Consider the following 15,148-nt stretch of genomic DNA (forward strand, 5'->3'; position numbering starts at 1 on the left):
CCAACAAATTTTGGAAATTACAAACAAACACAATCCAATGGAGTAAAAAGAAGTTAGTCCTAATTAAATGTTAATTCTATCTAACATTTTATTCTCAGGTTGATACAAGCTTGAATTATTTATAACTAAATAGTTTTAAATCTATTGTAGAGGCTAAAGTTGCAAGTTTAATTTTGATATCCATTAGGGAAATAGGTCAGAATCTATCCTTTTTTGATTGCTGATTGGAACTCTCAACAATATTCTCTTTCTCTGTCTCTCTATCTGAGTCTCTTTCTTTCTCTCACTCTCCCTGCCTCCTGTTTTTGCATTCAATTCATTAATGCATTCAAGTTTTATCATACTACAATCACTTCACAGTAATGCTCTCATGATATACCTTATAGCAAAAAAGTTAAAAAAAAAAAAATCAACCAACCAACCATGAATGAAAAGAGTTACACTGCATATTCAAAATTCACCACCTTTTAACTAAAATGCACAAAATATGTCTGAACATGAACAATCCAAAACCATGAGATAGCACATAAAATCCCAAGATTACTTTATGTCTCTGAGGCAAATGAAGAACAGAAGCTACTGGAACTACAACCTGAAATATTTGTTATCTTTTAAAGAACAGCCTCCAAAAAAGTTGGGGAAAAAAAAGATTAAGCAGACATGAGAGCTATAAATTTCAAAACCAAACAGAAGGTAGCATATATAAGATTTTCTTGTGTAAGGCTAAATGAAACAATACAATATCCATGGAGGTAATATTGTCCTCATTAATAATCAATAAAATTTTACATTCTAAAAATATTAAAGAATTTTTTCAGCCATACTTGTCAAAGGAGACTATGAGATGAGCTATTGCTATTTTTACATGAAATCTAAGTAAGAAAGTCAAGGCTTAAAAATCTCTTTAGATTAATCCTCTGCTGCATACGTATTTTCAGAACAGGGAAACTGTATTATACAAATCGATGATTGATAATGGTACTTCTTACCAGGATCTGCCAAGCCAGTTGTTTCTAATAGTATGTAGTCAAATTTTCCTTTCTTCTGCATCAAGTTCTCAATAGCCTTCAAACCATTGTCCCTGTACAAAACCAAAACATAGCAAATGAGTCACCATCTTAAAATTTTAAAACTTACCATTATAAATGTTTTATATCTCTAGAAATTGAAAAATCAAATTTATTATAGAACCAAACAATTTACCCACAAAACTCTTGTGAAAATGTCATGTATTTAACAATATCAATAAAATGATTCATTAAGGAAATGTTCTCAGGAGTCCAAGAAACTAAGGACCCAATGTAAAGTTTTTTTTCCTAAAAGAGGACTAGGACTCATTTGTTTGGCGAATATATATTTTAGCTAGAAGAAATGCATGTGATTAGTACTAACAGGATAATAGTGTTTTCAAATGTACTAACTTAATTTTTTAACTTGCCATACTTAAATATCAAGCTATTCTATTCAGAATAAGGATTATGAGCTTTAAATCAATTCTTTTGTCCTCATAAATATATTAAGAATTTTAAAATGCACACTTTAAAAAGACATGCTGGTTGATCAGAGAAAGCTTAACAATAAATGCTAGCAATAAAAATTATAACAATGAGAAATTTGACTTAAAAAGCAAGAGTGAGTCATATCTCACTGACATAGAATTTTATTTATTTTTATTTTTTTGCCATAGAATTTAACATTGGTATTGTATTTTTCTCCTGACATCATTGTCAATGTTACAACTGATTCAAAATAAGTGTCTCCTCCTTTTTTTGTTCAACTATTACCATAATTTCTCATTATTTCAAAATGTTGTTTCTTATTATGAGAAGATTTAAAACATGAAGTAAAACATAACTAATATTTTACTATTTGATTTTTTTACATCTATAATCATAGTTACCTGAAAAGAATCTAAATTTAATTAAAAGTTAGCTTAAGGCATCATAAATCCATCATATATTCAAAAAATCCTAGCACTAAATTATTAGCAAAAACAAATAAACAAAAAAAGTAATAAGTACTGAAAATGACTTCTTAGAAAACTACTTTAGTCAGTGTTAAGAAAATTACTGAAGTTAAATGAAATAGAGAATGAAGTAAAACTCAACCCAAAGGTGACAAACTTGAAGTAATGTAACATAAATATTCCTCACTTTACTGAGCAGCAGAGGCAACCATTTCGAAGCTCCAACCATTCCTCAAATAGCTCCCCACCTTGGCTTATAGCTAAGGATTTCTCCAATGCACTTCCTATGACACAAAGCAACAACATAATTTTTAAACTGTTCATCAACCAAGCAAAACTGAAAGATTAAAAAACTATTCTCTCAAAATCATTTCTAAGTATTTTATTATTTGCTCTAGCTATGCCCAGTTGTTATGTTGCAAAATAAAACTGTTTTTACTTCAATAAACATTCAACTATAGATCAAATAAAATGAATTTTTCCAAAATTAATTATAAGAGAGATTATTAGATTATTAGAATTATAATTCATTTACTAGCTCAGATTTCTTGATAATTCCCATTTTAAATTTTTTGGTTTGCTTAAAAAAAAAAACCCACATGGAAATAAAAGCTAAAAACAGATTACTATAATATAAATGAAAACATTAGCACTTCAAATTCAAACATTCAAGTTTTAAGAAAGGGAAATATTTAAATCAATGCTCATCCCAAAGGTCAAAACATTTAATATAGTACGCAAGTACCCATTTCTTCCCAATCTTTGAGATTAAAATAACTATCTAAAAGATATTACTTATTGTTTATAATAAAAATGGCTTTTCCCTTTCTGGAACAGATTGATCTCTATTCTCATCATACTCCTAACAGATATGTCCAGCTGGTTTCTGCTTTTTATTCTTAACTTGTACCCAGCATAGCTCAGAGGATGGAAAGATAGCTTTAGAATTAGAAGTCCTAAAACAGCCAGTAACTTTAATAATATAGTGTTTGACAAACCCAAAGACCCCAGTTTCTGGGATAAGAATGCACTATTTGACAAAAATTGCTGGGAAAATTGGAAATTAGTATGGCAGAAACTAGGCATTGACCCACATTTAACACTGTACACCAAGATAAGGTCAAAATGGGTTCATGACCTAGGCATAAAGAATGAGATTATAAATAAATTGGAAGAGCATAGGAGAGTTTACCTCTCAGACTTGTGGAAGAGGGAGGAATTTATGACCAAAGAAGAACTAGAGATCACTATTGACCACAAAATAGAAATTTTTGATTATATCAAATTGAAAAGTTTTTGTACAAACAAAACAAATGCAGACAAGATTAGAAGGGAAACAATAAACTGGGAAAACATTTTTACAATCAAAGGTTTTGATAAAGGCCTCATTTCCAAAATATATAGAGAATTGACTCTAATTTATAAAAAATCAAACCATTCTCCAATTGATAAATGGGCAAAGGATATGAACAGACAATTCTCAGATGAAGAAATTGAAACTATTTATAGACATATGAAAATATGCTCCAACTCATTATTAATCAGAGAAATGCAAATTAAGACAACTCTGAGATACCACTACACACCTGTTAGATTGGCTGGAATGACAGGGAAAGATAATGTGGAATGTTGGAGGGGATGTGGGAAAACAGGGACACTGATACATTGTTGGTGGAATTGTGAACACATCCAGCCATTCTGGAGAGCAATTTGGAACTATGCTCAAAAAGTTATCAAACTGTGCATACCCTTTGATCCAGCAGTGTTTCTACTGGGCTTATACCCCAAAGAGATACTAAAGAAGGGAAAGGGACCTGTATGTGCCAAAATGTTTGTGGCAGCCCTGTTTGTAATGGCTAGAAGCTGGAAAATGAATGGATGCCCATCAATTGGAGAATGGTTGAGTAAATTGTGGTATATGAACGTTATGGAATATTATTGTTCTGTAAAGAATGACCAGCAGGATGAATACAGAGAGAACTGGCGAGACTTACATGAACTGATGCTAAGTGAAATGAGCAGAACCAGGAGATCATTATATACCTCAACAATGATACTGTTTGAGGATGTATTCTGATGGAAGTGGATCTCTTCGAGAAAGAGAGCTAATTCAGTTTCAATTGATCAAAGATGAGCAGAAGCAGCTACAGCCAAAGAAAGAACACTGGGAGATGAATATAAACTGCTTGCATTTTTGTTTTTCTTCCTGGATTATTTATACCTTCTGAATTCAATTTTCCCTGTGCAACAAGAAAACTGTTCGGTTCTGCACACATATATTGTATCCAGGATATACTGTAACCTATTCAACGTGTAAAGGATTGCTTGCCATCTGGGGGAGGGGGTGGAGGGAGGGAGGGAAAAATCGGAACAGAAGTGAATGCAAGGGATAATGTTGTAAAAAAATTACCCTAGCATGAGTTCTATCAATAAAAAGTTATTAAAAAAAAAAAAAAAAAGAATTAGAAGTCCTTACTAACTTCTCAGTGCCTCAGGCAACTTTCTATGACCAAGTGAGTAGAGTAGGTGTTGAACTGATATGGTTTGATCCATCTCCCCAAAACTCTTTCATTAAATTATTTTTCTAAAACTAGGTACCCAACAAGTCCCTTGGAAAAGGAAAGGAAAAGAAAAAGCAAGTTAATTAGCTAAGGAATTATTCTATGTAAATCTTAGTAAACAAAATCCTGTAAACAAAATTTCACTTTAAAAACCACATTCCTACAATTTCCAAGAAATAGTCCCCTCACCAAACAACATATTGGGTTCCTCCATGATCCTTACATGACAGTAAGATAATTTATTTTTCCCCTAACAAAAATACAGATAGAACCAGAATAGGTTTCATATTCAGTATAGTTTACCATTACCAGTTTACTAATAGTTTTTATTTGTCTTTTAACTTTATTGTCTTTTAAACTTTATAAACTTTAAACTTTAGATCACTGATTACAAAAGGTTTTAGAAAAGGATTTTCATTCCTAGTGTGGGCCAAAGCTAAATAATCAGTCATTTTTTATAAATAATAAGAATTATGCTTAGAGTGTAATGGCAACAAAACTCAAGACTAGTATATTTCTAGTCTTTGAAAATTCTAGAATAGTCAAAAATGCACTTTTGTTATTTAATGTGAAAATCAAATCAGTGTTTGGTTTCAACTTCTATTGTGTCACAAAATCACTTTTTTCACCCATATCTGTACTGTCATTTAAACTTTCAAATTTATCCTCATCTGAAATTGCTTCATTTATAATGCCCTTTATTTTATATATGAATTATTAATTTTTTAAACCATTGGGATAAATTCAGCTTCGTCCTAGATTCCTCTGATTTCACTTTTTGGATCTTTACTTACCTTCCCCAAATTCATTTAAAATAACTGCTATTCTTTTGTTATGTTGTTCAGTTAGAATATAATTAAGAAGTGTTGTCTTCCCAGCACCTGTAAAACAATTACACTAATTTCAGTATCACAAACTCTATTTTTCATGTTTCCAACCCCCATCAATAAAAAAAAGAAAAAAAAACCCAAACTGAAAATTATTATTCTAAGATCATTTCATAATGTATTAGAATCTTCAATGCTCTTAAGAACTTTCATTTGAGTCTATTGCTCAAATAATATGCCTTAATTTTTTTTTTTCCTTTTTTTTTTGCTGAGGCAATTGGGGTTGTGACTTGTCCAAGATCACATAGCCAGGAAGTGTTATGTCTAAAACCAAATTTGAACTCAGGTCATCTTGACTTCAGGGCTGATGCTCTACCCACTGTGCCACTTAGCTGCCCCTATGCCTTAAATTTTTAAAGTGTTTCTCTTCACTAGAAAGATTAAAGGAAATTTTAAATGGTCAAAAGCCTACCAAAAGATTTAATATAATACAATTAATGGGAAGGACTTCTGCGTTCCACTGAAACTGTATTCTCAAAAGGGAGAAAGAATATAACTAAAATAATAGGCTATTAAAAGAATATAAGCAAACTCATGGAACTAAATATTAAATAATAAGAATGAAGGCTATTTCAAAAACTATTTTTATGTTGGCATCATGAATACAAATGATATTCAAATATGTTCTGTTGTTCTAGCTCATAAAATGTAATACTCTGACAGTGTACTATGAGTTGTCGGCTTAAAATTACTTTTTTCCACTCTCTAATTTGAAGCTAAAGATCCACTTTTACCATCTAACATTTGATTTTATTTAAAATGCAAAACACCTAGTGACAAGCTGATTCAGTATAACAGGAGCACTGTTTATGCTATTCTACAAATCTGTTTTTATTAAACGCCCAAGAATTGTGCTAAGTTTAGAGGATGTATTAATACTATTTAAGTCAGGAAAAAGAGATTTGTAAAAAATTAAATCTTGCTATATTACCTCCATCCAGCAGATGGCAGATTAAACCTATTTTATTACCATGTAGAAGAATCGGAGTAAATATAAAATTATGATCCATGTTGTTCAAAGTAACTTCCAATGAAACTATGCTTGTAAAAATTTTTTTTTCAATTTTATAAATATTCACATAGGCAATGATGGTTAGAATAAAATTACTCCAGAACATCTTAAAATAATTTCTTAAAAATGCCTAAAAATAAGTTTTGCAAGCCTAAAACTAAGGCAAAAGAAAAAGATATGACTCAATTTATTAACTTTTTCACCCAATAAGCACCCTTTACTTTTAAAGAACATCTGTCATAGAAAACTGGAAGACATTCTTAAAAATTAAAGTTCACCTAAAGATTTGTCATAATCTATCATAATCTGACATAATTTGTTATAATCTGACTTTTTCAGTCAATCCTTCCACAAGCATTTATCAAGCACTTACTATGTACCAGGTACTGTTCTAAGTGTTGGAGAAACTAATACAAGAAAAAAGACAGGCCCCTGTCTAATGGGACAATACAACACATGAAAAGGGGGAGTTGGGAGTGGTGTAAATGGAGAAAGAGGGCTGGCTGCTCAGTGCTCTTCCTCAAAATGAAGAAGTCACCAAAGAGAAAAAGAGGGGTCATGGAAGCAAAGAGATGCCTGCTCAGAGACCATCCCCAATCTAAATGGAAATTCCTCAAAGAACTAGAAGGCACACTGGATAAGTCAGACAGTCAATAACCATATATTAAGTGCCTATTCTGTTCTAAGTACTAGAGATATAAAATAAAGATTCAAAACAGTCCCTATTCTGTAAAAACCAGGCAAACTACAAACCAACAAGCCTCAAAAGACGATAAACTGGAGATAATCATCAGAGGATAAGGACTAACGTTACATAAGGGGAATCAGGAAAGGCTTCTTATACAAAATGGGATTCTAGCTGGATCTTGAAGGAAGCCAGGAGGTAGAGATGACATCGGAGAACAGTCCAAGCATAGAAGATAGGCAATGAAAATGCCCAGAGATGGATGTAGAGTGTTTTCTTCAAAGCCAGTAGTAAGGAGGTTGGTATCAATAGAGAAGACTGTGTGAAAAGGGAACATGTAAGTACTAAGAAGATTAGAAAGGTTGTAGCAGTGGAGATAGAGGGAATTTAGTGGGTAAGGAAGGCAAATTATGAAGAATTCTGAATGCCAAACAGGATTTTATATTTGACAATAGAGGTAATAAGGAGTCAGTGAAATCTATTAAGGCGGTAACAGCAAAAGTCAGATTTGCACTTTAGGAAAATCATTTTGTCAAGTGAAGGGAGAACAGCCTAGAGTGAAGAGAAACTTCAGTTAGAATGACCCACCACAGGCAACTGCAATAACACTATGGAAGGAGATGATGGCCTGCACCAGGGGAGTGGCAGGGTCAAGAGAAGAGAAAGGAACCTAAACAATGGTAAAAGTGACAATCTTTGACAGCAAATTGGATATAATGGAGAAGAGAAAGAGGACTTAAGTTGCCAGCCTAAGGGATTGGAAGGATGATAGTACCCTCTACTGTAATAAAGAAGTTAAGAAGGGAGGGTTTGAAAGAAAAGATAGTGAATTTGGTTTCAGACATCTTGAGTTTGAGATGTCTCCAGGACATCCAATTCAAAGTATCTAAAAGGTAGTTAAAGTGGGAGACTAGAGATCAGTCAGCAGAGAAATTAGTACTGAATAACTAGCTTTGAGAATCATCAAAGTAGAGATAAATCAATTCTTGGGAACCATTTTTGTATAGTTTCCAATAACTGTTTTTCATATTTTAAGTCGTTTTATTGTATTTAAAGTATAAAAAAAAAAATTTATTTGGATTTGACTCTCAGCAGATCTCACTTAAGATACTGAAGAAGAGAAGAGTCCTGAGGGACACTCCTACTTATCAAATATGATCTAAATAAAAATCTGACCAAGAATTAACTGAGGAGAGATCTTAGAAAATCAAGAATGTCACAAAAACTTAAAAGGAGAGTTTCAAAAAGATGTTGATTGACAGTATCAAAGGTCACAAAGTCAAGATGGATAAGGATAAAGAAAGAGCCATTAGATTTGTCAATTAAGAGATCATTGGAAGAGGCTAAGTGGTACCAGGCTAGAAAGATTTGAGTTCAAATTCGACCTCAGACACTTAACACTTACTGGCTGGGCAAGTCACTTAACCTCAACTTCCAGAGAGAGATCAGTATAATAACTTTGGAGACAGAAATTTCAGTTGAATGAAGTGGGAAGCCAACGTTAGAGAGTGCAGAAAAATAAGGGAAATTAACTACTGTAGATGAACTTTTCAAATTTAGACACAAAAGAGATGAGATATTGGATGGTAATAATAGCAAGCACTTAGCACTTTAAGGTTTGCAAAGCCCTTTACAAAAATTAACTCATTTGATTCTAACAATTTTGTTGAGGCAGATGCTTACTATTCTCATTTTACAAATGAGGAAACAGGCAGACAGCAGTTAAGTGACTTGCCCAAGTTCACAAATCTAAGGAGAGGTAGCTAGCAGGAATAGATGAATAAAGTGATGAGGAGGAGGATCTGGATATGTTTATAAGCATCAGATAGGGAGAAACTGAAGGTAAATAAGTGGGAAAGATAAAGGGATCAATCTGCTGTAGAAAAGGAGATGGAACTGATCACTTGGATATGTAAAGAGACAGCTTTGTCAGAGAGAAGGGCCACCTCATTATGTGAGAAAGAAGGATAGTGTCAAGGGTTCTGGATATGTGAGAGAAGAGAGAGACCTCAGAAATTTTTTTTCAGTAAAATATAAGATGCCCTCATTTTACAGAAAAATGCTGTCTAGATTGTCTAGATTTAAACAATGGTCCTCTGATACCCAATCTAGTGATCTATACATAAAACCTATACATTTTTTTTCCTCAACATGGTAGCAGAAAAACTTCAGCTCAAACCCCTCCTCTGCCAGAAGTTATATGACCTCCAACAAATCACTTAAATCGCTGAGCCTCCTTTTCATCACCTATAATTCAGAATAATAATACCTTTAGTACCTACCTTACTGGGTTCTTGCTGTTAAGACTTAATAAGAATGCTTGTAAGGTATTTAGCTACTATATATATATATATATATATATATATATATATATATATATATATATATATATATATATATATATATATCAGTCATTATTGTCTTTTGAGATTTAACAAGAATACTTATGAGGTATTTTTTGGCCACTATATCAGTTATTATTTTTTTTTTGAAATTTAATAAGAATGCTTTAAAGGTAGTTTGCCATTATATATGTGTGTGTGTGTTATCATTTTTTTAGATTTAATAAGAATGCTTTTAAAATATTTTGCTATTCTACACACGCACACACACACATATATGTTATCACCATCTTTAAAAGGGACCAAAAGTTAACAGTTGGAAGACTAGAGATCATCTGGTCCAAAGTACCTGGGGTCCATAGATATAATAGGGATGTAAAGATGGATGTTTTGTGTATACAGGTATATACATATATACACATACATCTATCTATACAAGGGGGAAGGGGAGGGAACAGATCCTAGAACTTGGATAGGGGGGAAAAATTACATCTTTATTTTCCATTGATTTCTGAAATTTTAACATCTTCAATTATGTAACTTATTAAACCTGACTTCCAAAGGTGTTCCATCACACACAACTTAAAACGGCCACACACACACTCAAAACTCATTCTAAATGCAATCCCCTTTTATTTCACAGGCAACTGAGGGCACGGGCCAGGAAGGTACTCTCAATAACAGAGGTCCAAAGCCACGTTCTGACTTTATATCCAATGTGTTCCTTTTTCTTCGTCCTTTTTTGTCCTTCCTTCCACCATATCTGGTTGCTAAAAAGCTGCAGATCTTTTACCTGGGGGAGTAAAGGAGGGTTTTATTCCAGGAACGGGAATAACTAACTCCTCGTGGTTCTTGTTACTATTTCATTTATTATCTCCGTAGTATTATTACTAATTATTATTTTAACAAGTCTGCGGCGGGAAGTTCCCGAAATTACTAATTGGCTTAATTACCTAAATACCCAGTAATAATCGTGACCGGGATTTTAGCAAAGGGATCAGGCTTCTCCTCCTCTTTCTTTGGCGGCGGCGGCTGCGGCGGCGGCGGCGGCGGCGGCTGCTGCTGCTGCTGCAAATCTATGGGCACCAGGTCCGGGCAATCCTCCTCCTCTTCCTCTTCCTCTTCTTCCTCTTCCCTGGGACCACTAATTCTAAGCATCACTGAAGAAAGCAGGGGGAGAAAATACGAGTCACACAGGAAAGTGCAGGGTCGTTACACAGCCCAAGCTCCAGCCGAGCACGCCGTCAAGCACGCCCCAGGTCCCGCCCCTTGACGTTCATACGTCGGACGTAACAAATTTTACGAAGTCACGTCCTCCGAGACCGTTTTGCCTATTTACCTTTCCAGAGCCAAGCGGAAATGCGCTACTGCTCCCACCGACCTCTCGTCTCCTAGCACTTTGACGGTCACGCCCCGAAAGACCACATGAGGCACCAGCCATGGCTCCGCCCTTTCCTCCAGGATTCTATAAAAAAGGTGCTACAGCACCCTGAAGTCTTTTATACATAGGGAGCTAAGGTGTACATACCAATTTTCGGAAAGAAGTTATCATTGGCTGCTGTCTCTACAGTAGTTGTGACAGCTGCAAGTGGAAGATAGGTACTAGGCTGGCCACTGCACCAGGTTATATGGAGCCAAGAGTTAGGAGATGGTGGGTGAGTGAATGGACAGACCTAACTATTATTTCTAAAAGTTTTAAAGCCAGAAAACATGCGCTTTCTTAGACATCTATTATTGTCCAGGGGAAAAAAAAAAGCTGTAAAACAAAAACGTGACTGATCTATTTTAAAATTCTTCAAACACTGCAAATCTCATCAGGCATATCCTGGTATCTCATAATGTATTGGAAAAAGAACTAGACTAGAAAGGAAGGTAAATGAATCTCTACAAGTTTCTAATATATCATGTCAAGCACTGTGCTTTACAAATTTATTTAAATAATAACCTTGGAAAGTAATTGTTATTATTCCCATTTTTATAATTGGAAGAAACTGAGGAAATGGTTAAGTGACTTGCTCAGTCACATAGCTTAGTGACTGAGGCTGCATGTGATCTCAGGATTTACTAGTAACTCCAGACCCAGCTGTGCCATATGTTCAAAAGAATCAGTTCTTCCTGGCTCCAGCATCTAACTGCTCCAAAAGTCTGACACCAAGGCTTTTTATTTATTTATTTTTATTGGGGGAGGGAAAGGGGTTACATCTGACTGATTCCTTTTGGGATTTTCTTAGCACAGAGTGGTTTGCCATTTCCTTTTCCCATTCATTTGACAGATAAGGAAACTGAAACAAACAGGGTGAAGTGAGTTGCCCCAGAGTAAGGTGTTGGTAACCAGATTGTAACTCAGGAAGATGAGTCTGACATATATAACAGACCTGCCCAGAAATCAGGAAACTAGGTTATATTTTAATAAACTCAAGTAGCTCCCTGTTCCTTCCAGGATCAAATATAAAATCTGTTTGGATTTCAAAGCACTTGATCATTTGACCCCTTCCTATGTTTCCAAACTGCTTACACCTTATTCCCCTTGTGAGGGATGTAGAAGACCCTTACCCAAAATGACTACTCAGAGATCCCTCAGTAGAAGGCAAAAAAGTTGTTTATTGAAAAACCTCCGGAGGATGAGCCGTCCCATCGCAAGATAAGCTCGCGGTAGGAGGGCTAAAGAAGTAGTAAAGATACATAGCTTTTATACAAGAAATTACATCACAAGTAAGAGAGCATTGAAAGGGGAGGGGGAGGCATCTAATTAGTTGTTGCTATTTGGGGAGATTGGAATGGAAGGTTTCTGTTTCCCTGAAATCTCCTGATTTCTGGGAAACAAAGTCAGGCCTTCAGGCTTAATCAAGCAGACAGTGGTCCAGCTAATAGACTAAATATTGATAAATGTCAAATACCAATAAATGTCATCAGTTCAGGGTAAGTAAATATGTTTCTAGCTGGCCAAGGCTCAAATAGATATGAGCCTGCACATATTATACAGGTCATAGGGGAGACACAGAAATAATAAAATACAGAAAAAGAATGCATACATCCCTGTAAGTTCTTCACCTTATCTATTCCCCACAGCTCCCCCCTTCTAACATGTAAATGATTTTTATCATATTTCTATGAAGAACTTACACACTTTTCAAAATCAGTTAATATATCTATACATTGTTTATCAAGTTCACAATCAAGATCATCCCTCTTTAATACATTCCAGTCTTTTCTCTGAAGAATCATCATTTTAATAGCATTTTCTGTATGCAATATTTTGATAGGGACCACTGAACTATTCTGGTTACTAATGTAATTATACAGGATAGACATAGCAGCAACAGGATAATACCATTGATTGCAATAAGTTCATACCATAAAAATTGCTTCCACCAACTATCTTAGAAACAGTTATCACAGAACAGATTGGCATTTGGCAAACATAAAAATACAAAGATAAATAAAGATGACAATCTAGGGAAACTGAGGCACAACATTACACACTCTTCTGAATATTTGAATTATTGAATTACCTCCCCAAGATACCTGGGAGGTCTCAGCACCATAATTTTGACCAATCCAATGTGAGGCAAATAAGTCAAAATGAAACTAGAAAATGCAAGGACTTATGGCAAGGGCAAGTCTCTTCCTGACAACCCCAGAGTTATCAGCAGTACAAAAGCCCTCATCTCAGCCAGAGAATCCAGTTTGAGATGGACAGTTCACTGTGTTAGGTGGTCTGTAGTCATTTGTGCACTTAACTCAGCTTCTGCTTATAGAGGGAGTAGCAGGGCTCGAGACAGTCATGCTGCCCATTCAGAGGGGCAACCCACTCCAGGGGAGAAGGGTGAGGCTTAGAGTAGCTCCACCTGTCCCCACCCAGGGGGACAGACAGGGCTGCTACTAGAATACAGATTTCTGAGCAGAGCTATCAGAGCATGCACAGTTAGAACATGAAGGTAGGCAAACCCCAAACTTTAGAGGCTTGATCTCAAAAGGGCAATGTTATTAAAAATGCTGAGGTACCAGTTAAGAAACTGGGGTTACAGAGCTGGAGATTGCCAGTCCCGAGACAAGTGTCTTTATCTTAGAGATTTCTTTAAAACAGAATAGTTCCCAAAACTGAGTCTGCCAGGGCAATTCCACAGAATAAGGGGTTTCAAAGCTAAAACATAGTAAAAACAAAAAAGATTGCTTAAGGACTTCCAATTTAATCTGAACTGGTGGTATAGGGGATGGGGCAGAAGTATGAAAGGCAAAAGTGAAAGAAAACTAAGGGTTCCCACTCTTTTAGGTATTTTGAGAAAAATCCACCAGTTTCCCTAGTTCCCTATCTCTTCCTCTCCTTTTTTTTCCTCATGGAAAGGAATCATCCAAAAAAAAAAAAAAAAAAAAGTAAATAGTCAAATAACCACCCACATATAAATCCCAAGAGTGAATTAAAGTTCCTATACATAACAGTCTAGTACAGGAGGAGTTTCCTAAAATCAATCAAATCAAATCAAATCAAATACCTTAAACAATTACATATTCTGAAGTGAACATAGATATTATAAACATTTTATAGCTTCCTTAACAGCAATAGTTACCATTTTTAATAATTTCCATCCCAAATCTTAAACACACAGTAATGTTTGCATTTTTTTCTAACTCTAGTAATAGAATTGTAATTTTAACAATAATTCATCAACCACTTTCCCACTTCCCCCATATCAGTCCAAATTACATCAGGAGCACTGGCGATGGTCTCGATCTTAGCTGCTTCAGGCTGAGAAATGGGCGAAGGTGCTCAATTCATGCAGGGGTGTGGGTGTGGTGTCAATCTAAGCTTCAGATGGGCCGATCCATGTCTCAGAAGAGATTCAATAATCTGTAATTTGACCAAAATCTAGAACAAAAAACTAAATCTAACAAAGTTAGAACAGTCTGGACCTGCAATAACATGTGGGGAGGCCAGTATAGATTGGCCAGCAGTTCCTGTGTGAAGGAATAAGCTTGCTTCACAGGATAGGCAGACAGCTATAGTTCCAATAAACAGCAGTTAGGTTTCACAGACCATTGTAAATTGTCCTCTTATCAAAAAAAAAAAAAAAAAAAAAAGTAAATAGTCAAATAACCATCCACATATAAATCCCAAGAGTGAATTAAAGTTCCTATACATAACAGTCTAGTACAGGAGGAGTTTCCTAAAATCAATCAAATCAAATCAAATCAAATACCTTAAACAATTACATATTCTGAAGTGAACATAGATATTATAAACATTTTATAGCTTCCTTAACAGCAATAGTTACCATTTTTAATAATTTCCATCCCAAATCTTAAACACACAGTAATGTTTGCATTTTTTTCTAACTCTAGTAATAGAATTGTAATTTTAACAATAATTCATCAACCACTTTCCCACTTCCCCCATATCAGTCCAAATTACATCAGGAGCACTGGCGATGGTCTCGATCTTAGCTGCTTCAGGCTGAGAAATGGGCGAAGGTGCTCAATTCATGCAGGGGTGTGGGTGTGGTGTCAATCTAAGCTTCAGATGGGCCGATCCATGTCTCAGAAGAGATTCAATAATCTGTAATTTGACCAAAATCTAGAACAAAAAACTAAATCTAACAAAGTTAGAACAGTCTGGACCTGCAATAACATGTGGGGAGGCCAGTATAGATTGGCCAGCAGTTCCTGTGTGAAGGAATAAGCTTGCTTCACAGGATAG

At 35.0% G+C, this 15,148-nt stretch overlaps 1 protein-coding gene across 2 annotated transcripts in view; it reads right to left on the reverse strand.

Annotated features, from left to right (window-relative positions):
• Positions 1 to 15,148, reverse strand: part of ZNG1A (Zn regulated GTPase metalloprotein activator 1A) — a 91,093-nt gene that overhangs the window by 48,749 nt on the left and 27,196 nt on the right. The window contains exons 2-5 of one of the 2 annotated variants that reach the window (XM_051962403.1): positions 10,407 to 10,613; positions 5,322 to 5,408; positions 2,154 to 2,250; positions 990 to 1,081 (exon numbers count right to left, since the gene is read on the reverse strand). In XM_051962403.1, the coding sequence (XP_051818363.1) occupies positions 990 to 1,081; positions 2,154 to 2,250; positions 5,322 to 5,408; positions 10,407 to 10,611 (481 nt within the window). In that variant the 5' untranslated portion in view covers positions 10,612 to 10,613. Of the gene's footprint in view, positions 1 to 989; positions 1,082 to 2,153; positions 2,251 to 5,321; positions 5,409 to 10,406; positions 10,730 to 15,148 lie in introns of those variants that run through there. The other variant, XM_051962398.1, reaches the window with a different exon arrangement.

The sequence above is a fragment of the Antechinus flavipes genome, chromosome 1, assembly GCF_016432865.1.
Source record: "Antechinus flavipes isolate AdamAnt ecotype Samford, QLD, Australia chromosome 1, AdamAnt_v2, whole genome shotgun sequence".
In the NCBI taxonomy this organism is placed as follows: Eukaryota; Metazoa; Chordata; class Mammalia; order Dasyuromorphia; family Dasyuridae; genus Antechinus; species Antechinus flavipes.